Raw genomic sequence first — 24221 nt, 5'->3', positions numbered from 1 at the left:
ATAAAAATAAACGGTGATGTCAACAAGGCCAAACAGGGACACTAGTGGACCAGTCACAGAGTGGCGAGGGTGGCAGAAGCATGAGAAGTCAACACAGTGGCCCAGTCACCATCTCTGATGCCACACTACTGGCTGGGCAGGAAATCTTGTCCAGGGCAAACCGGCCAGTTGTGGCCACAAATTAAGTTTGGCTGCCCGGTAGTCCAAGGACATCTTGGATCTGGGATGGCAGGGTACACTCCAAGTATGCCCCCACCTGCTGGTTCAGCTTCTGCTCCATGTCCTACTGTTGCTGCTGATGGAGCTGGTGCTGCTCCTGCCACCCACCCCCTTCCAGCAGTCATGACAGTGGAGCATGAGCGCAGGGGGTCCCCCCGGTCAGACCTTCGTGAGGATGAAGATGGTGCACATAGGCAGCGACCAACCAACTACATAGGATGTCTTGATAGTAGTGATGAGCGGCAGGGGCTATATTTGGACGAATATTCATCATATATTCGCGAATTCGTTAATTCAAGATTATTTTCTTGTTTGCGAAAAATCGACAATGTTATATTTGCGTAATGCGGGTGAAATACAGGCGTGGGTCACTGTTGCTACATTTTCCAAGCTGCTAGAAGTTTCCTGAGACTGGAGAAAATGGTTGGCACAGCAGAACATTGCAATAGCTTTATATGCAGATAGAGTGCACCAATATATTCGCGAATGCGAAAATTGGCAGTTAATGATGCGCATATTTCGGCACAATACGGCAACTTCACATTTTAGCAGATCTGACTACATATTACTGATTGGCGCACTAAGTATTGTTGTGAACTTGTGACATCACAGCACTGTCTGTAGCATGTACAGTTGTAATGGCTTTTATTTCCATACACACAAATGCATTGGGAACACTACACAATTCTATTTCAAATCAAAACATGAAGAAAAATATATCAAATTTGTGTTGTTCCTCTAAAAAATACCTGAAGAAAAGTGAATATAGCAGTGTTTGTATTCTTCTTTACAAACTCAAACATTCACTATATAAACTGGAAAATGTTTGAAGATTTTGCTTTCCTTTGAATCACGTCACTAATATTTAGTTGTATAACCGTTGTTTCTGAGAACTGCTGGACGTCTGTGTTGCTCGGAGTCACCACCTTCTGCCCCTGTGAACAGGTATTCCAGCCCAGGATGATTGGACTACATTCCACAGTTCTTCTGTTTCTTGGTTTTGCCTCAGAAACTGCATTTTTGATGTCACCCCACAAGTTTTCTATTGGATTAAGAGCCGGGGATTGGGCTGGCCTCTCCATAACGTCAATCCTGTTTGGTCTGGAACCAAGATGTTGCACGTTTACTGGTGTGTTTGGGGTCGTTGTCTTGTTGGAACACCCATTTCAAGGGCATTTCCTCTTCAGCATAAGGCAGCATGACCTCTTCAAGTATTCTGATGTATTCATACTGATCCATGATCCCTGGTATTTGATAAATAGGCCCAACACCATAGTATGAGAAACATCCCCATATCATGATGCTTGCGCCACCATGCTTTACTGTCTTCACAGTGCACTGTGGCTGGAATTCAGTGTTTGGAGGTCGTCTGACAAACTGTCTCCGGCCACTAGACCCAAAAAGAACAATCTTACTTTCATCAGTCCACAGAATGTCTCTTTAGGCCGTCAATGTGCTCTTTGGCAAATTGTAACCTCTTCAGCACATTTTTTTCAACAGTGGGACTTTGCGGGGGCTTCTTGCAGATCGCTCGGCTTCACATAGGCGTCTTCTAATTGTAACAGTACTCACAGGTAACTTTAGACCTTCTTTGATCTTCCTGGAGCTGATTGTTGGCTGAGTCCTTCTATCCATTCAAATGGTAGTTTTTCGCTTTCTTACACATCTTTCAGATTTTAGTTGCCATTTTAAAGCATTTGCGATCATTTTAGCTGAGCAGCCTATCATTTTCTGCACTTCTTTAGATGTTTTCCATCAAGGTACACTGTTCTTCTGAACAATGTCTGGAACGACCCATTTTCCTCAGAATTTCAGAGAGAAATGCACTGTAACCAGCATGTACAACATTTGCTGCCTTCCTTCCTTAAGTAAGGGCAATAGTTTCCACCTGTTTTTCAAAGAATGAATGACCTCGCTCATTGAACTCCAGACTGCTATTATTTTGAACATGCTTCTTTCAATAAGTGATTGAATTACAGAGAATCAGCAGCATGCATGTAATGACTGTTGGATTTCTATTAATCTACTACACCTGCTAGTAAATTATTTGCCATGTAGAAATATAATTTCTACCAAAAACAGTGATTGATCAGGTTAGTGATGTCTGACTGCTATTATTCTGAACACAAGTGTATGTATGGACAGCAGAACATATCTCCCAATAACTATCTGTATATATATATATATATATATATATAAATATATAAGCTATCTAACTATCTATCTAATATAGTCTGGAAAGCACAGAGCACAGCAATGACACTGCTGTCTCTCAGAACTTTAAAACACTGTAGAAAATGACTGCTGGGGAGGTTCTTATATAGTAAGGGGTAGGCAACTTTCCTATTGGTTGCTAGGGATGTTGCTAAGCTCAGACAAAAACATTGCAGCCTTCTCATTGGCCCACAAGCAAGAAGCAGGGAGGGATCATGTGTTCAGATGAAAAAAAAAATTGAATATTCGAAAAAACGAATATATATCACAATATTCAAAATATTTGCGAATTCTCGAAGTGCCGATATTCGCGATTAATATTCGCGATTCAAATATTCGCGCCCAACACTACTCGATAGTATTTTTATCGTTCTCAACAGGTGTAAAAAAGCCCCCAAAGGGCTCAGGTGGCCATTAAATGTAGGCGCCATGTCTCCTGGCCAGTCAGATTTATTACCATCTGCTCCAGGACGTGAAGGAGTGGAATTACATAATTCGTCCTATTGACAGCACCATGGACCTCACTAAAAGGATTCTACAGATGTGGCATATGCCGTAACTGTAGACTAAGTTTGAGAGAGAAACAATTATTGGGTTTGAATGGAAGATTAAGAAAACTCTATATGAGGGTTAAAAAATAAAAATAAAAAATTAACTCGCCTCCTCCAATTTATCGCATAGCTGTCTGTCTCCTGTTCTTTCTTCAGGACCTGTGGTGACGTCACTGAGCTCCAGCCTCCATCACATGGTCCATTACCATGGTGATGGATCATGTGATGTATCATGTGATGAGCTCAGTGACATCACCACAGGTCCTTTGACAGGTCCTGCGTCCTGAGGAAAGTACAGGAGACCGGCTGCTACGCGATCAATTGGAGGAGGTGAGTTAATTTTTATTTATTTTTTTAACCCTCATTGACACTGCCCACCAATGTTTATATGTTTATTATACTAGGGAAGGGGGGGGGCGCACTGCGCCACCAATGTTTATTATACTGGGGTGTTGGGGGGGGGTGCACTGCGCCACCAATGTTTATATGTTTATTATACTAGGGAGGGGGGGCGCACTGCGCCACCAATGTTTATTATGTTGGGGGGGCGCACTGCGCCACCAATGTTTATTATACTGGGGTGTTGGGGGGGGGCGCACTGCGCCACCAATGTTTATATGTTTATTTTACTAGGGAGGGGGGGCGCACTGCGCCACCAATGTTTATTATGTTGGGGGGGGCGCACTGCGCCACCAATGTTTATTATACTGGGGTGTTGGGGGGGGCGCACTGCGCCACCAATGTTTATATGTTTATTATACTAGGGAGGGGGGGCGCACTGCGCCACCAATGTTTATTATGTTGGGGGGGGCGCACTGCGCCACCAATGTTTATTATACTGTGGTGTTGGGGGGGCGCACTGCGCCACCAATGTTTATTATCCTGGGGTGTATATAATGTTTATTATATTGACCTTCTACTACCTATTCTGCATTAAAGAATGCTATTATTTTCCCTTATAACCATGTTGTTATAAGGGAAAGTAATACAGTGAATAGACTTTTATCCTAGCAACCATGCGTGAAAATCGCACGGTTCAACCGGAAGGATGGATCCGGTATTTTGAATGCCGGATACGGCACTAATACATTCCTATGGGGAAAAATGCTGAATCCGGTATTCAGGCAAATCTTCAGTTTTTTTACGCCAGAGATAAAACCGTAGAATGCTGCGGTTTTATCTTTTGCCTGATCAGTCAAAAAGACTGACCTGAAGACATCTTTTCCGGTATAGAGCCCCTGTGACGGATGCCGGAAATGAAAAACGCTAGTGTGAAAGTACCCTAAAATATTAAGTTAAAATCCCCCCTTTCCCAATTTTACATATAAAATATATAAACAATAAATAAACATATTACATAGCGCTGTGTCCGAAAAGTCCAAACTATTAAATTTTTTAAAAATTTCTCCTATGCGGTGAGCATTCGCCATTTTTAGTCACCTTGTCACCCCAGAAAATAGGATAGGACTGTTCTATTATGGGCCGAACGTTTCATAAAATGCTAAATGCACGCGGCTTTTTTTCGTGTTTTTTTTTTTTTTTTTGCACGGTATTGAGTATCGCAATACTTTTTTATGGTGACGAAAGCGAATCAAAACTTTGGTATCGAAACAACCCTACGCCAATCTGATCGGCGTAGCGTTGTCACGATACCAAAATTTTGATTCGGTTTTGATTTGGCGACTAAAAATTCAATTTGGCTCCTAAATTTTTCAGTTCAGGAACCAATGGCTACTAGGTATTTTTTTTAGTCTGGAGCACTGGATAGGGGGCGGTCGGACTCGGAGCCGGCGGAGGTAGAGAGGCAGTCGCCGGAAGTGGAGGAGGCGGGGTCGCAGACTAGGAGCGGCACGTACTGGGAAGCTGCGAGTTGAGCTGCTGGAGTGTCGCTGGCTGGCTGGCTGGCTCGGCGGGCGGCGCATGCGCAGTACGGGGTACTGTTCGGTTGGTTAAACTTCAAGTGGCTGAGGTGAGGGCTGGCTGGGGAGTAGGACTGAGTCTGACTAAGTCTCTGACCGAAGCGGCAGCGTCAGTCAGTGGAGAGATGTGGAGCCTGGAGTACTGTAACTGGAGACTAGTGTAGTGGACAAGTGGAGGAGACTGGAGTTATTTCATCTGTGTGTGTGAGCTACCGCCGGATCTCAGCATCTTCCCTATTCACACATATACCTGCTCAAGCCTGGCAGGCGCAACTGCGCCCGCATTATTTAATAGTATGGTGTGGTAATGGTTAATGGCATTGGCGAAGACACAGCCACCTAATCCTATCTGAGGGGTCTGTGATTAGGTGGCTGTGTCTTCGCCAAAATGCCATTAACCATTACCACACCACACTATTAAATAATGCAGCTGCGCCTGCCAGGCTTGAGCAGGTATACAGTGGGGGAAATAATTATTTGACCCCTCACTGATTTTGTAAGTTTGTCCAATGACAAAGAAATGAAAAGTCTCAGAACAGTATCATTTCAATGGTAGGTTTATTGTAACAGTGGCAGATAGCACATCAAAAGGAAAATCGAAAAAAAAACTTTAAATAAAAGATAGCAACTGATTTGCATTTCATTGAGTGAAATAAGTATTTGAACCCCTACCAACCATTAAGAGTTCTGGCTCCCACAGAGTGGTTAGACACTTCTACTCAATTAGTCACCCTCATTAAGGACACCTGTCTTAACTAGTCACCTGTATAAAAGACACCTGTCCACAGAATCAATCAATCAAGCAGACTCCAAACTCTCCAACATGGGAAAGACCAAAGAGCTGTCCAAGGATGTCAGAGACAAAATTGTAGACCTGCACAAGGCTGGAATGGGCTACAAAACCATTAGCAAGAAGCTGGGAGAGAAGGTGACAACTGTTGGTGCGATTGTTCGAAAATGGAAGGAGCACAAAATGACCATCAATCGACCTCGCTCTGGGGCTCCACGCAAGATCTCACCTCGTGGGGTGTCAATGGTTCTGAGAAAGGTGAAAAAGCATCCTAGAACTACACGGGAGGAGTTAGTTAATGACCTCAAATTAGCAGGGACCACAGTCACCAAGAAAACCATTGGAAACACATTACACCGCAATGGATTAAAATCCTGCAGGGCTCGCAAGGTCCCCCTGCTCAGGAAGGCACATGTGCAGGCCCGTCTGAAGTTTGCCAATGAACACCTGAATGATTCAGAGAGTGACTGGGAGAAGGTGCTGTGGTCTGATGAGACCAAAATAGAGCTCTTTGGCATTAACTCAACTCGCTGTGTTTGGAGGAAGAAAAATGCTGCCTATGACCCCCAAAACACCGTCCCCACCGTCAAGCTTGGGGGTGGAAACATTTTGCTTTGGGGGTGTTTTTCTGCTAAGGGCACAGGACAACTTATTCGCATAAACGGGAAAATGGACGGAGCCATGTATCGTGAAATCCTGAGCGACAACCTCCTTCCCTCTGCCAGGAAACTGAAAATGGGTCGTGGATGGGTGTTCCAGCACGACAATGACCCAAAACATACAGCAAAGGCAACAAAGGAGTGGCTCAAGAAGAAGCACATTAAGGTCATGGAGTGGCCTAGTCAGTCTCCGGACCTTAATCCAATCGAAAACCTATGGAGGGAGCTCAAGCTCAGAGTTGCACAGAGACAGCCTCGAAACCTTAGGGATTTAGAGATGATCTGCAAAGAGGAGTGGACCAACATTCCTCCTAAAATGTGCGCAAACTTGGTCATCAATTACAAGAAACGTTTGACCTCTGTGCTTGCAAACAAGGGTTTTTCCACCAAGTATTAAGTCTTTTTTTGTTAGAGGGTTCAAATACTTATTTCACTCAATGAAATGCAAATCAGTTGCTATCTTTTATTTAAAGTTATTTTTTCGATTTTCCTTTTGATGTGCTATCTGCCACTGTTACAATAAACCTACCATTGAAATGATACTGTTCTGAGACTTTTCATTTCTTTGTCATTGGACAAACTTACAAAATCAGTGAGGGGTCAAATAATTATTTCCCCCACTGTATGTGTGAATAGGGAAGATGCTGAGATCCGGCGGTAGCTCACAGTGAGGTACAGCCAGATCTCAGCATCTTCCCTAATCCATATTCACACATATACCTGCTCAAGCCTGGGAGGCGCAGCTGCATTATTTAAAGGGATTCTGTCAGATTTAACCCCTCTAACCTAAGCATATGCTCATGTCCAGACTAATAAAAAGAATCCTAAGCTGGCCTTATTAAACCTCACTGTGGCTCTATTTGCCCAAAAAGCAGCAGGTTTTTATAACCTGTCAATACCTTACTTAAGGTGCCCAAGGGGAGGTCCGTTAATACAGGGTGCCCGACCACACCCCTTGCCGTCTGGTGCCCAGCGCCGCCTTCCCTGTCTTCAGCGGCGCCTTCTACAGCTCACCGCCGCCTCCGCAATCCTCCCCGTCCCTCTGCCAGATCCCGCACCTGCGCACTAGGCTCAGCCTGATGCGCCCGTGCGGACTCCTGGCAGCGGCAGGCTCGGGATCTAGCAGAGGGACGGGGAGGATTGCGGAGGCGGCGCTGAGCTGTAGAAGGCGGCACTGAAGACAGGGAAGGCGGCGCTGGGCAACGGACAGCAAGGGGTGCGGCCGGGCACCCTGTATTCACTGACCTCCTCTTGGGCACCTTAAGTAAGTGATTGACAGGTTATAAAAACCTGTTTTTTGGGCAAATAGAGCCACAGTGAGGTTTAATAAGGCCAGCTTCTGATTCTTCTCATTTGTCTGGACATGAGCATATGTTTAGGTTAGAGGGGTTAAATCTGATGACAGAATGCCTTTAATAGTGTGGTGTGGGGATGTTGGGGTGGGAGGTCTGAGAGGTATGTGTGGGTGGGAGATCCGGGAGGGGGGGGCCCATAAATTTTTTTTGCTATGGGGCCCAGTCATTTCTAGCTACGCCCCTGCGTGCATGCGTACGTGTTGTGTTGCAGCATGTGTGCACTGCTACCTTTATCTTTGTTCCTTTCCAGTCTGGTGTGAGTGGGGTTAAGGTGTGGATCTAGGTGTGTCCTGGGTGTGGCCTCAGGGCTCTACTTATTCTGGTGCTGTGAGCCTGAGGTCAGTTGTATTCCTGCCTTGGTTGGTGATGGAGCTTTACTCCTGTCTGGATATTCCATCTGTCCAGTGTGAGGGCCACCTAGTTAGACATGCTGTCATTGTGGGGAGTGTGGGGAAACTCCTGTCACGGTCTTATTGCTGTACGCCGTGACACGTTAGCCGTGCATGCTGTTGCCAGGGCCAACGTGTCGTTTAGTCTGCATGTGTGTGCACTGCCCCTTATATCTTAGTTCCTTCCCTGTCTGGGGCTGGAGGGGTTAGCTACCTGGATATGCACAAAGAAAAGTCCAGCTCACCCAATTATTCAAACACCTGCGTGCACGGAAAAGGCTGCTGGGCCTGTATATCCTTGATATGAAAACACAATGAAATTCCAGCACTCACGATTTTGATAGCTAAAATCTTCGTCTTTTATTCAGGCAATAGACAAAATAGACAGGACATCCACCCACAAGTGTAGCAACCTTGACGCGTTTCGAACAATAGTTCTTAGTCGTAACAATGAGCAGTGTCTCCTCTGGCAGTTTTATACTAGTCTGAAAAGTAATTACTCTCCCCCCACCTGAAGGGCGGGGGAGCAGAGGAGGCAGGGAGCCTTTTAACCTCTTGTTTTCCAGGTGAGGCACTGCCCATATGTTTTACAATATATGCAGATAAATTATGCATCCATATAAAGTCACTGATTATTACATAAATCTAAAGTGAGAAATAACCATAAATAAAACAGTGAACATATTAAAATTGTCATAAAGTATCAAATGTCAGGACAACAATAGAATACAACATTGATTGTATATAACCAACTTATTAATATGGATCCATATATGTTAATATTATAATGTTAATCCCGACATGGACCCTATATCTCTATTACTACTCTTAATTGAAATGAAAAATGGATATGATGGAGAGAATAGAAAAATGTTGAGTTAAAAAAAATACATAAACTCGTTTTTCATATTCAGACCGTTTGGATGTCTGGTGTTCAGCTTAAAAATCCCAAAAGCCCCTCTAAGTCTCACCAGACGTTTAAAATCTCCTCCTCTTCTTGGTAATCTCACCTGTTCAATTGCAAAAGCCTTGAAATTGCGCACTTGGCTTTCATGTTTGCAGATAAAGTGTTTAGGCCTCTTTCACACTTGCGTTGTTGGGATCCGGCATGCACTTCCGTTGCCGGAGGTGCCTGCCGGATCCGTAACAACGCAAGTGTACTGAAAGCATTTGAAGACGGAACCGTCTTCCAAATGCTTTCAGTGTTACTATGGCACCCAGGACGCTATTAAAGTCCTGGTTGCCATAGTAGGAGCGGGGAGCGGGGGAGCGGTATACTTACAGTCCGTGCGGCTCCCCGGGCGCTCCAGAATGACGTCAGAGCGCCCCATGCGCATGGATGACGTGATCCATGTGATCACGTGATCCATGCGCTTGGGGCGCCCTGACGTCACTCTGGAGCGCCCGGGGAGCCGCACGGACGGTAAGTATGCTGCTCCCCTGCTCCCCGCTACACTTACCATGGCTGTCAGGACTTTAGCGTCCCGGTAGCCATGGTAACTATTCAGAAAAAGCTAAACGTCGGGTCCGGCAATGCGCCGAAACGACGTTTAGCTTAAGGCCGGATCCGGATCAATGCCTTTCAATGGGCATTGATCCCGGATCCGGCCTTGCGGCAAGTCTTCAGGATTTTTGGCCGGAGCAAAAAGCGCAGCATGCTGCGGTATTTTCTCCGGCCAAAAAACGTTCCGTACCGGAACTGAAGACATCCTGATGCATCCTGAACGGATTACTCTCCATTCAGAATGCATTAGGATAATCCTGATCAGTATTCTTCCGGCATAGAGTCCCGACGACGGAACTCTATGCCGGAAGACAATAACGCAAGTGTGAAAGAGCCCTTAGCCGCATTGGATGTGTTCACACTGTGCGGATTTTTTATGTAGTTGAGATGCTCCAAAATTCGAACTTTGAATTTTCTAGTGGTGCATCCCACATACATCATGTCACAGGCTACACATTTTATGATATTTATCACCCCTATTGAGTTACAATTAATATATGATTTAATTGGATATGTATGGGAATTATTCGCATCATGGAAGGTTTTCGTATTCACTGCGTATGTACAAGTGCGGCAGCGCGAACTTCCGCATCTAGTAAAACCTTTATATATAAGCCAGCCATCCTTCTTGTGTTTAACCCGTTGTGTATACATGGAGGGGGATAAATCATTTCCTATAGTTCTTGGTCGTCTTGACACAATTCTGCAACCTTGTTTCAGCATACAGTGCAATGTTTCATCATCATAAAGAATGGGTAAATATTTTTTAATTGTTTGTTTAATTTTTTCCAATTGCTTACTGTATGTTAAAACAAGTGTAGGTAAATTTTCATTTTTATTTTTATCTGGTCTCTCAGTTCTTGGTGTCTGTTTGAAAATATTTTTCTTTTTATTTTCTTTGATTTCCATTGGAGAAATGTGCCTGCCATACAACACTTCATGCAATATCTTGAAAATAATACATATAATCTAAAATTCACATATACGGAGCATCCACAATGTATCAATTTCCTTGATCTTACACTTTCGGGAATACCCGATCAGATCATACAAACTAAAACCTTTTGCAAGGAAATAACAGGAAACACACTATTACGTGCAAATAGTCACCATCCTACCCACACAATAAAATCAATCCCTGTGGGAGAATTCACACGTGCCTATAGAAACTGCAGTACCGCAGCGGCTTTTGAAATGGAGGCTCAAATCATTGAAGATAGATTAATACAGAGAGCATATCCTAAATGGATGATATCCAGAGGTCTAGCTATAACTAGAAAGAAAAATAGAGAAGATTTACTTTTTTCAACCTCTGTCCCCCCTGCCAATGGAAATCATAAAGAAAATAAAAAGAAAAATATTTTCAAACAGACACCAAGAACTGAGAGACCAGATAAAAATAAAAATAAAAATTTACCTACACTTGTTTTAACATACAGTAAGCAATTTGAAAAAATTCAACAAACAATTAAAAAATATTTACCCATTCTTTATGATGATGAAACATTGCACTGTATGCTGAAACAAGGTTGCAGAATTGTGTCAAGACGACCAAGAACTATAGGAAATGATTTATCCCCCTCCATGTATACACAACGGGTTAAACACAAGCAGGATCCCTGGCTTATATATAAAGGTTTTACTAGATGCGGAAGTTCGCGCTGCCGCACTTGTACATACGCAGTGAATACGAAAACCTTCCATGATGCGAATAATTCCCATACATATCCAATTAAATCATATATTAATTGTAACTCAATAGGGGTGATATATATCATAAAATGTGTAGCCTGTGACATGATGTATGTGGGATGCACCACTAGAAAATTCAAAGTTCGAATTTTGGAGCATCTCAACTACATAAAAAATCTGCACAGTGTGAACACATCCAATGCGGCTAAACACTTTATCTGCAAACATGAAAGCCAAGTGCGCAATTTCAAGGCTTTTGCAATTGAACAGGTGAGATTACCAAGAAGAGGAGGAGATTTTAAACGTCTGGTGAGACTTAGAGAGGCTTTTGGGATTTTTAAGCTGAACACCAGACATCCAAACGGTCTGAATATGAAAAACGAGTTTATGTATTTTTTTTAACTCAACATTTTTCTATTCTCTCCATCATATCCATTTTTCATTTCAATTAAGAGTAGTAATAGAGATATAGGGTCCATGTCGGGATTAACATTATAATATTAACATATATGGATCCATATTAATAAGTTGGTTATATACAATCAATGTTGTATTCTATTGTTGTCCTGACATTTGATACTTTATGACAATTTTAATATGTTCACTGTTTTATTTATGGTTATTTCTCACTTTAGATTTATGTAATAATCAGTGACTTTATATAGATGCATAATTTATCTGCATATATTGTAAAACATATGGGCAGTGCCTCACCTGGAAAACAAGAGGTTAAAAGGCTCCCTGCCTCCTCTGCTCCCCCGCCCTTCAGGTGGGGGGAGAGTAATTACTTTTCAGACTAGTATAAAACTGCCAGAGGAGACACTGCTCATTGTTACGACTAAGAACTATTGGTCGAAACGCGTCAAGATTGCTACACTTGTGGGTGGATGTCCTGTCTATTTTGTCTATTGCCTGAATAAAAGACGAAGATTTTAGCTACCAAAATCGTGAGTGCTGGAATTTCATTGTGTTTTCATATCAAGGGTTAACTACCTGGCTGGGTGTGGCCACTAGGTTTATTTAGCCTGGGGCCTTTTGGCTGGAGTTAATTGTCCCACAGCCTTTGTTGGTGCTGGAGCTTTGCTAATTTCCGGCTTATTGCATCTCTCCCAGGTCATCCCAATGTCTCCTTCCCTTCACTACCCTATTTTGTGTGGTGTCGTTTGTATGGGTAGGTGTTATGTCTTGTGGTTGTTACATATCTGGTGGTGTTTGTTGTCCAGCATGTTTGCTAGACATTCTCCAGACTATCTGTGTGTCCTCTGGAACGGGGTGTCAGGGCTTCCCGGAAGGGTAACTACAAGTCTGTATGCAGCTCTGCCTGGGGCTGCCATATGTCCTGTTTGCATGGGGGTCCAGGCCGTAACTGGTGCGCTGGATACCTGGGTGTGGTTGTCTGTACTGTGTCCTGTAATTGTGTGTGGGCACTGGTACTTATGCTGGGGTTTCAGTCATGGTGGCTGCAGCAGGTAACTGTGTTGTTCAGTGTGCTTACCTGTCGATCCAATTGCTGTATACGGTCTTCGCTGTTTCCTTGTAGCTAGGCCGGTGGAGACTCCTGTTCATCCGTGTCTGCGATGAACAGGTCGTCTCAGCCCTTTCTCTATTTAAGGGATTATCAGGGCGACTCGGGGTCCTAGGTTCCTGGGTATGAGCCGTCCTACCACCCAGGTCCGCTCATACGGGTAGGAGTTAGGGCGAGGGTTAGGGAAGCAATAGGAGGTGACCTGCTTCCTTATCCCAGCCTTAGGCGTAGTTGCTTATCCACCGGGTCCACATTGTATGGTGACAGTATGATAAGGGTCCTCACCGTGACAGTATGATAAGGGAGCAGGTCGCCTCCTATTGCTTCCCTAACCCTCGCCCTAACTCCTAGATATTGCTTTCCAAGCTATTTATATTATTATTTATTTTTATATATTTTTTATTTATTTTTTATAATGTTTCTTGTAATATATATATACACTCGCCTAAAGAATTATTAGGAACACCATACTAATACGGTGTTGGACCCCCTTTTGCCTTCAGAACTGCCTTAATTCTACGTGGCATTGATTCAACAAGGTGCTGATAGCATTCTTTAGAAATGTTGGCCCATATTGATAGGATAGCATCTTGCAGTTGATGGAGATTTGAGGGATGCACATCCAGGGCACGAAGCTCCCGTTCCACCACATCCCAAAGATGCTCTATTGGGTTGAGATATGGTGACTGTGGGGGCCATTTTAGTACAGTGAACTCATTGTTATGTTCAAGAAACCAATTTGAAATGATTCGAGCTTTGTGACATGGTGCATTATCCTGCTGGAAGTAGCCATCAGAGGATGGATACATGTTCTCATTCTGTTTACGCCAAATTCGGACTCTACCATTTGAATGTCTCAACAGAAATCGAGACTCATCAGACCAGGCAACATTTTTCCAGTCTTCAACAGTCCAATTTTGGTGAGCTTGTGCAAATTGTAGCCTCTTTTTCCTATTTGTTAGCGAGATGAGTGGTACCCGGTGGGGTCTTCTGCTGCTGTAGCCCATCCGCCTCAAGGTTGTGTGTGTTGTGGCTTCACAAATGCTTTGCTGCGTACCTCGGTTGTAACGAGTGGTTATTTCAGTCAACGTTGCTCTTCTATCAGCTTGAATCAGTCGGCCCATTCTCCTCTGACCTCTAGCATCCACAAGGCCTTTTTGCCCACAGGACTGCCGCATACTGGATGTTTTTCCCTTTTCACACCATTCTTTGTAAACCCTAGAAATGGTTGTGCGTGAAAATCCCAGTAACTGAGCAGATTGTGAAATACTCAGACCGGCCCGTCTGGCATCAACAACCATGTTCCTAATAATTCGTTAGGTGAGTTTATGTATGTATGTATGTGTGTGTATGTATGTGTATATATATATATATATATATATATATATATATATATACAGTACAGACCAAAAGTTTGGACACACCTCATTCAAAGAGTTTTCTTTATTTTCATGACTATGAAGGCATCAAAACTATGAATTAACACATGTGAAATTATATACATAACAAACAAGTGTGAAACAACTGAAAATATGTCATAATCTAGGTTCTTCGAAGTAGCCACCTTTTGCTTTGATTACTGCTTTGCACACTCTTGGCATTCTCTTGATGAGCTTCAAGAGGTAGTCCCCTGAAATGGTTTTCACTTCACAGGTGTGCCCTATCAGGTTTAATAAGTGGGATTTCTTGCCTTATAAATGGGGTTGGGACCATCAGTTGCGTTGAGGAGAAGTCAGGTGGATACACAGCTGATAGTCCTACTGAATCGACTGTTAGCTGCTTTTTTGTTGCCATAATACAAATTCTAAGTAAAGAAAAACGAGTGGCCATCATTGCTTTAAGAAATGAAGGTCAGTCAGTCAGCCGAAAAATTGGGAAAATTTTGAAAGTAAGGGCTATTTGACCATGAAGGAGAGTGATGGGGTGCTGCCCCAGATGACCTGGCCTCCACAGTCACCGGACCTGAACCCAATCGAGATGGTTTGGGGTGAGCTGGACCGCAGAGTGAAGGCAAAAGGGCCAACAAGTGCTAAGCATCTCTGGGAACTACTTCAAGACTGTTGGAAGACCATTTCAGGGGACTACCTCTTGAAGCTCATCAAGAGAATGCCAAGAGTGTGCAAAGCAGTAATCAAAGCAAAAGTTGGCTACTTTGAAGAACCTAGAATATGACATATTTTCAGTTGTTTCACACTTGTTTGTTATGTATATAATTCCACATGTGTTAATTCATAGTTTTGATGCCTTCATAGTCATGAAAATAAAGAAAACTCTTTGAATGAGAAGGTGTCCAAACTTTTGGTCTGTACTGTGTGTGTGTGTGTGTGTGTGTGTGTGTGTGTATGTATATGTATATATATATATATATATATATATATTTATTTTAATTTTATTTTTTTATGTAGATATTTTTAGTTGAGATATTTGAACTATAAAATGAATGTAACAATGAGAAAATAAGAGAATGTATATCATGAGATAAAAATACCATACCATAGTCCAGTCCAGGTTTGTTTAAAATGTTGCTTTGCTAGTGGCTCCATATAAGGAGCAATAGGTCCCCTAATATTAGAATATATGTTCCACTGAGGAAGAAGCTTATAGTTTCGAAACACGTATGAAGAAATAATACAGTGCGATATCGTTATACTCAATACCACTGCGATTTGAAATGAGAGGATTCAATCCACATCGCTACAGCAAACGCGAGGATCGGCATTCGGAAATTAAGATCCCGCATGCACCACGGGTGATGCCGGTATGAGCACGGACTGCAAATCTTAGCCGACAACAACCAACCGTGAGGATCACAACAAAGCCAAACCAGGTTCATACTAGGCGTCTACACCAAACACATCCAATACTGCTTGAGATAGTACGGCGGAGCAGACAGACCTTGGTACTGGTAAGAAGCGCTACGATCCACACTACATATTTAAAGCGAAGCCTTTCCTCTGCTGCAGTCAACAATTGCAACATATCCATCCTGCTACATTGACTATTCTTTACTGCTACAAAAAAGTGTTCCATATTAACTGTGCCGTACTGAAGAACGTGATATCTTATGAACTAATATGGCCAGGAATAAATAATACATATAGAGATCAAGTAAAGATTTACATTGAAGCAGAGACCATATACCGCACTGTGTGAATTGGTTTTAGTCCTGTTTGCATGAGCTCCGCAATCAGGTGTCAAAAGGGAGTGAGACTTTAACTATTTTGTATGAATTAGAAGGTTTTAGATATTTTATATGATATACATTTTGTGAATCGTTTAATAAATTGTATTTTGAATCTGTGAGCCGGCCATTGTTTGTATCATTCATCCTGTTGTCCTGGCGACTGACAAAGTGGCCTCCTCAAAGGGCCTGAGCAAATGGCAGGTGTCACTCATGAATTGCCACTGGCTAACATCGAAGTTACACAGGGGAGTACCCCTGTCTGCCTGCATCATCAAGAAATAGTTCACTGCCTTCCTCTGCTCATATAGTCGGTCTAATATGTGGAGGGTGGAGTTCCAACATGTGGAAACGTTGCATATAAGGCGATGTTGGGGAACACCATTCTGCCTTTGCAGCTCGAGGAGGGCATATTTTGCAGGGTAAGAGTGGCTGAAGTGCATGCAGTTTCCTGGCCGTTTTTAAGATGTATCGTTGACAAAATGTTCTTCCTGTTATTGGTGAACATGGTTCCGATCTTCAGTTGGCGAGGAGACAGCCAGGATTCGATTTCTTGGTCGATGGTGCCGAGCAGTTCCTCCCGGTGTGACTCCATTCTCCCAGGCTAGGCCCGGTGCAGAACAGCGTGACACCATCATGCTCTGCATATGTGGTATGCTGGAGGACCAATCAGAACTGTGCATACAGTGGAGGCTGAGGACAAGGTGGAGGATGAGGTGGCATTGCCATCACCTGACCAAGTTGCTGGTGTGCCTGGGCCAGAACCACATTTACCCAGTTGGCCGTGAAGGACATATATTGTCCTTAACTATAGTTACAGCTCCACACGTCAGTGCTGACGTGAACTGTACCAGACACCGACAAGCTCAAGAACTGGCCCACCTTCTGCTGTACGTACGTATGCAGAGCTCATACAGCTTTTTTAGAAAAGTAGTGACGGCTTGGCAGGAACAGTAGATGATGGGAAAGAAACACAGCTCCCTTCTGCTGAGATGGTGGAACCCTGACTGCTGGAGAAGGGGTGGGGGCCGCTGGAAGATGCATCAGGCTGTACCACTACATTAGTGCCACGGTTTTCCCAGACTACTTTATGGTGATGTTCCATGTGTTGACCAAGGGCCCTGGAGTCAACATTGGCACCCAGGACGCGCTTCACCTTCTGCACATAGATCCTACATACTGCCATGATGAAAAATTCCCATACTGGTAAAAATGGCTTTTTACCTTCTATAAGGCCGTGCACTGCTATTTGTTTCCGGACAGGTAGGCTCCAGAGTAGTAGACAGTCTACCCCGGGCACGTTTGGCTCCACACTGCTTCCATCCTGCTGGCTCAGCGGAATGCTGCCACCCTGCCGCTGTTTCACAGACAAGCTGCCACCCCTCTTCACCCGATTCCCACGTGCGATCGGCTATATCAGGCATGGCCAACCTGCGGCTCTCCAGCTGTTGTAAAACTACATCTCCCACCATGCCCTGCTGTAGGCTGATAGCTGTAGACTGTCCGGGCATGATGGGAGTTGTAGTTTTGCAACAGCTGAAGAGCCTCAGGTTGGCCATCCCTGGGCTATATTATCATCCACTACTGTCTGCTCGTCACTTATGTCCCCCTCACCAGTCTCATGTCCGCGTCTCTGACCACTCACAACACCTGCTCCCATGCGATTCATCGTCGCTACTTGCAGGAGGATGTAACAGACATGTCCTCCAAATCTTGGCTTGGCAGTAGCTGCTGACTGTCCTCAGTAATATCTTCCTCACTGAAAAGCGGAGCAGGGCCGGTGGCATACATCACTTGCCTGGCAGAAGGAGCAGAAAAGGAAAGAGGCAGGTACAGGACAGGTGAGGGCACAGAGCTTGTTCCTTAGCCAACTAAGTGTGTTGTCAGACTTCTGGCTCTGGTTATCTGATATCAGTTGAGATGATTTTGAAGACAGGTTATTCACCCCAATATGAGGATCAAGGCCTAATGGAATTATTTATCTATGAAATAGCAGTTATATTACACAGGTTATTCACCCCAGTTTGAGAATCAAGGCCTAATGGAATTGTTTATCTGTGAAATGGCTATATTAGAGAAGTTATTCACCCCAATATGAGAATCAAGGCCCGATGAAATAATCTATGAAAGAAGGTAGACATCCCAATAACAGCTATATTACACAGGTTATTCACCACTATTTGAGAATCAAGGCGTAATAAATTAGATTGATCTGTGCCCTACAAAGGGGATTGATGCAAACTGCACTGTCTCCTATGGATTCCTTCAGCTCACAGAGCCCTGTGCACTGTGCTTCAGTCTCCCTATGCTTTCCATATGCCCTCCATAGCATCTGAAAAGTCTCCCTATGATCTCCCTACACTGTCACTATCCCAGATTATACTAATAAAAGCTTTGTAAAACACTTTCCCTAGCACTTGTCACGTCTCTCCCTATGCTCAGTTGACTGTAAAATGGCAGAGACCGGGCAGGATGAGGCTTTTTATAGGACTGTGACATCACAGGGGCTGTCTATCTACTGACTGGCTGGCTGTATGGCATTATGGATGACCTCTCATTCCCGGGCTTCTTACTTTCACTTTGTAACATGTGCAGTAGCCATTATAGAAAAAATCTGATTTGTTAACACAAAGCCCGAGGAAACTTGGATTTGTGGCATATCAAATTTTTCCTGAAATTCGGAACGAATTCCATTTTATCTTTGATTGGATTCACTGCTTATATTATTCCCTGGAGGAGGGGTTGGCGAGATTTTTAAGGAACTGCAATTGATCTGGAGATTTGTCATCTGGTGGACGTGGACTAGTTGGTTAAGCGCTGATCTTCTCACTTCTTTCCTGGAAAAAAAATTATGTGTGACAGAGAGCTAGTACGCTGTCTGATCAGTGGAGGAGGTAGGTAACATGCACAGAAGTCCATGCTAGCCTCCCCCTAGGGTCATGAGAGAGTATTGTTTTTTTCTCTCTCCTCCCTGTAACCCATCAGCTCCCCCCACTGTCCCCCCACCTCCTCACAACCAGCTGAAGGCAGAGGGCTGCTTTAACCCTTCATAGTTCGGGCTTTGAAGAACCTAGAGATGTGAACCTGGTCTTGTTTGAAGGCTGACTATCCAATCAATCAGGATCACAGCACCAGATTTCTAAAGGCTATATCTCCCAATGTAGTAGAGATAATGCTCAATCCTAGACTTGTTTCAAAGCTTAGCTTGTCTGCTTTCAAACAAGATCTGGCTCAGATCTCTAACCTATACAGAGCCCAAGAAATGAAGAGTTAATTCAGCCCACTCCTCCTTCCCCCTCACCCTGCTGCCAAACCTCTGCTCAGGTTGCACTGTTCTTTTTCTGTGGTCTTTTTCTCAAAGCCCAACTAAAGCACAACTGTTAGGGAGATATAATGTGCATCTATTTGTATCAATTTGTTCTCTACAAGTAATATGTGGTAAGTTTGTTAGCAAAAGTATTTGGCAAGAGGAGGAGCTTGAAACTCCTAGGCCTCCAATGCAAAGTTTAACATAGGGTTAACACTGTCTTTAGCACCATGACGTTGTAACTCATTATATTGGGAAATTAAAGCTATCGTTACGCACAATAAACTGGTTTTGGTAGATGATGGAATAGGGGTAAAATTCTAATACTCCTGTTTGGCTGAGAGCTACAAACAATGTCATGATGGTGGGCAGAGGGCCTTATGACAATGATGCATTTATGTGAAATAAGTAGATCCACCTTAGTTGTAACGTGTGAGTCCTCTGTCTCTCTTAGTATTTCTCTACTTTGTAACCCTGGAACAAATCTACAGTATATCGGCACAGAGCGCGATGATGGACCAGTATAATCAACATATCAGGAAAGTTCTTTCCCCTTCACATTTTAAACCTTAATAAAATCTTTTTTGTAAACAAAATATATTATTCTATATAAAACGGATTCATTTTATTTTTTGAAAACGTATTCAAATAAATCTGTATGGACAGAATTTGAATACATTTATTTGCGGGAATACATTTTAAACATTAAGCATTTCTATCAATCAGAAATAGCCAGCATAGAAATCATTTTTCTCCCAAAATTAATATATTTCAAATTATGAGAGTTAGACCTTATTCACACATCAGTGTTTCGGTCTGTGATTTCCATGTGTGATTGCAAGCCAAAACCAGGAGTGGAGGCTACAGACAGATCAGGTTTTTAGTTTAGACCTGAACCTGGTTTTGGCTGACAGTCGCTGATGGAAATCACTGACCGAACACAGTCAGTGTGAACAAGGCCTAACCTTCCAAAAATAATACTCGCGGAAGGGGGGGCATCCTTTGCTTGCCACCCAGGATCCAATTTTCTATAAACCTGGCCCCGGTTTCTGGCCATCATTCCTATGTGCCATGGATTTACAGATTTTTTTTTTTAACCTTGAGTAGAAATATGTTTTTGTGTTCCAGTGTGTGAAGATATTAGGCTTAGCACTCTGTTAACATTCCTAATCACTGAAACATTGTATTTCCAAATTGTCCTGTCGTTGATTAATAATGACCTTTTGAGGTTTGGTTGATGAGGCCCCCTGCAGTGATGAACAAGGGCAGTCTCTAGGGGAACTTTTAGTGATTTCCCAAAACTTTTTAAAACGTAATGAACTGAAGTCTGGATAACTTTTCGTGGATCTACAATCATCTTCCGAGCGTTGAATGCAAAGAACCTGTCTGGTTCTCTGTGGACATGATTTAGTAAGTTGAAGCCTGGTACTTTTTTCCATGATGAAACATTTGGAAAATCTCCATCAGTCACTGCAGTTTGAGGGAAATTATGGCTTTCAAACAAGAAAACTCCCACATTGGGGTTTTCTCGTTGAAGCTTTTCCATCATACTATCCCATGTCATGTGCTCAAACGGTAAAATGATCTCATCCAGGTCATTGAGTAGAACGTACTTACTTTTGTACATGTTTCTATAAAGGCAGTCATTCAGAGTCGAGAGTTGCCCATAGTAACCAATGTCTTTGTCATCACTGGCTTCATGATACCAGTTGCTAGATGGCCTTAAGTATTTTTCAATGGGCCACGGTATGACTTCCACTGTACCTTCTTTGCTGTAATAGTCCAAGATTTTTTTTACCTGCTGGCTGCAGTCTTTACCATAGATGGTAACCCTTTGCGCCCCTAGTAATTTGTACATCTCGATGGTCTGAATGAACTGTAAAGCATTGCTGTAATTTCCATGCATGGTGGAAATGCAGACCGTGAAATCTGCAGAGAACGGCTGCCGCTCACTATTTCGAATTTCAAACTTGGTCAGCGTTGCAACGTCTCCACCTGAAGTCGAGTCAAGATACATATGAGTTGCTTGACATTCTGGTGGTTCATAACAGTTTATATCAGCTAAGCCGAAGGGAAAGCCAAAGCGATCTGAGTGGATATCTATCATTGCCTCGGTTAAGGTCAAATGTTTCTGCCCGTAGCAACAAAAATAACAGAAGAGGTTTGTAACTTCTGTATGGACGATTCCTAAAACTCGGACCAGGTTTTCTTCTCGGTTGTCGTAATAAGGGGCGATGATAAATGTTTTGTTACCTTTGAGAGGTGTGATGGTATCCTTGGCTACGTTGCTGGTATTGTAGTCCGCCAAGAAGATGACTTTGTAATGCACTTCTTTCCGTAGGTTAATCCTAATATATAGTGCCACATAGATGATTACTAGCAAGCAGACCAACATGAAGATGCGTTGCAGTGAAGACATAATGTTACTGGCTTTCTGGTTGGATATCTGCCGAACAAAAATCCTGCATTATTAATTTAACAGAGCATGGCCACATCAATTTACACCCCTGCATGCAAGCCGGAGCTTGTATGCAGCAGCCCTTGTCATAGAGAATGACAGGAGGCTACTGCATAGTGTTTCCTATGGAGCCCTAGTCTGTAACAGGGCTCCATAGGAAACTAGTCCATTTCTTACAGACTCCAATGCTATGCAATGTGTTGGAATTTATGAGAATAGAAATCTAATGATTGCCGGTTACAGTTCCCTATGGGAACTAAATAAAAAAGTGCCAAAAAATAAATAAAATTTTTGCAAATAAAAAAAAATTGCCCTTTCTCCTAAATAAAAAAAAATAAAAAAAATACACATTATGGGTATCGCCATGTGTGAAATTCGTCCATACTATAAAAATATCTTCCCCCATACGGCAAATGTCAAAACAGAAAAAACTTCAAAATGGCCAATCCCACTTTTTTGGTAGTTTCAGAGCTGCTGTAGATTTCAGTCATTATTTACGCCAGTTTGTCATAAATAACTATGAATTAGATGGGGCCAATGTTCCCACTCTCTCAACGCCCTCACCCATCTGCATAAATTGGAAATTGCCACTAGAAAAGTCATAAATGCATTGAAAAGTTGCAAATCCAGTGGATTCACAACTTTTCTACTCCAATAAGTGGCGTAAGGGGAATGTTACATTCCACCCTTGCTGTATACCCTAACCTAAGAGCAAGAATAAGTTGTTGCAATGCCACAACCCATCATGTAAATTCTTTTCCTTAAGCATCCCCACCTTTTATGACACGTTCTATAAATGTGCATTGCAAATGGTGAAATCTGCACAAACAATTGACATGCTGTCGATTTCAAATTCTGTACGGCAGGTCAATTTCACATAAGAATACACAAAGTGTAGATTTTTTTCTTTCTATAGCTTTAGGCCTCATGCACATGGCCATTGCCAGCTGTGGCCAGTATTGCGGCCCGCAAACAGCGGGTCCGCAATATGCGGGCACCAGCCGTGTGCTCACCGCATCACAGATGCCGACCCATTCAATTGAATGGGCCTGAAATCCGGAGGTGCGGGAGTGCTTCCATGAGGTTCCTCTTCGTGCCTCCGCACCACAAAAAAATACAACTTCAAGTTGAATGGGTCTGGATCCGTCGTGGCAGCCGCACGGATAGTGCCCGCATGAAACGGCCGAGCAACTGCCGTGTGCATGAGGCCTTACTTGAGGTATTTCTGCATGAAAATCCTTGCGCTTGCAAGTACCTTTATGGTATGTTCACGTGGCAGATACTGACACTATCAAATTCTGCTCCGTGGCCTTAAACCACAGTGCTGCCTCCCATTGCTGTCACGGAATCATTAACCAGACGTACAACAAGGGATAAGTGAAAATAAGAAGGCTTTATTGAAAATAAAGCTGTAAAGCAAAAGTCCAAACGGATGGCGAAACCGAAGCAGAGTCTTTGCGAAGCCAGAGGTCAGGAACCAGAAGGGTAGTCAGACGAAGCCAGGATCAGGAACCAGCAGGGTAGTCAGACGAAGCCAGGATCAGGAACCAGCAGGGTAGTCGGACGAAACCAGGATCAGGAACCAGCAGGGTAGTCGGACGAAACCAGGATCAGGAACCAGAAGCAGCAGCAGTCTAGAAGCATGTGAACACAGGAGGACCAAGCAAGGAACTGAAGCCACAGACCTCCTATATATATGAGCTGGGCATCCAGCTCCTCCCAGTGGGAAGGAGGAGCCGCAGGGTGGGAGGCTACAAGAAACCCAGAAACCAAGATGGCCGCCAGCACATGTCAAACGAAGGAGAACAGCAAGAAGGTAAGACCATGACAGTACCTCCCCCTCAAGGGCCCCTCCTCCGCGGAGTAAAGAACGGTTTCTGAGGGAAGCGTGCGTGGAAGGCTCGGAGCAAGGCAGGAGCATGGACATCTGCGGAGGGAACCCAGGAACGCTCCTCTGGACCATAACCACGCCAATGGACCAAAAACTGCACCCGACCGCGGACCAGGCGTGAGTCCAGGATATTGCTCACCTCATACTCCTCACGATTACCCACTTGGACCGGACGAGGCCGAGGAACCGAGGAAGTGAAACGATTACACACCAGTGGCTTCAACAGGGAGACATGAAACACGTTGGAGATCCGCATGCCAGGAGGAAGCGCAAGGGCATAGGCTACCGGGTTTACCCTGCGAAGCACTCGGAAGGGACCAACAAAGCGAGGCGCCAGCTTGGGAGTGGGCACTCGAAGGTTGAGGTTGCGGGTGGACAACCATACACGGTCTCCGACCTGGTAGGAAGGAGCAGGCGCTCGTCTGCGATCAGCCTGGAGTCTCTGGCGCTGCGCAGAGACCTCAAGGGACTTCTGGATCTGTACCCAAGAAGCACGTAGGACGGAAAGGTGATCCTCCACAGCCGGAATATCCTGGGGAGAGAATACCTCCGGTAACACGGCAGGTT

At 43.8% G+C, this 24221-nt stretch overlaps 1 protein-coding gene across 1 annotated transcript; it reads right to left on the bottom strand.

The window, feature by feature from the left end:
* Positions 1-19684: 19684 nt before the first annotated feature.
* On the bottom strand, positions 19685-22227 carry LOC120977473 (glycosyltransferase family 92 protein F13G3.3-like). Its single transcript, XM_040405438.1, has one exon. The coding sequence runs from the start codon at positions 21722-21724 to the stop codon at positions 20399-20401; it is 1326 nt and encodes a 441-aa protein (XP_040261372.1). The 5' UTR covers positions 21725-22227; the 3' UTR covers positions 19685-20398.
* Positions 22228-24221: the final 1994 nt, after the last annotated feature.

Source organism: Bufo bufo, chromosome 8 (genome assembly GCF_905171765.1).
Source record: "Bufo bufo chromosome 8, aBufBuf1.1, whole genome shotgun sequence".
Lineage (NCBI taxonomy): Eukaryota > Metazoa > Chordata > Amphibia > Anura > Bufonidae > Bufo > Bufo bufo.
Note: the sequence above shows the minus strand (reverse complement) of the source record. Positions and strands in the feature narration are given on the sequence as shown.

What these genes read in the sequence shown, in the direction of transcription:
- LOC120977473 (XM_040405438.1), bottom strand. Translation starts at nt 21,724, where the DNA reads ATGTCTTCACTGCAACGCATCTTCATGTTGGTCTGCTTGCTAGTAATC.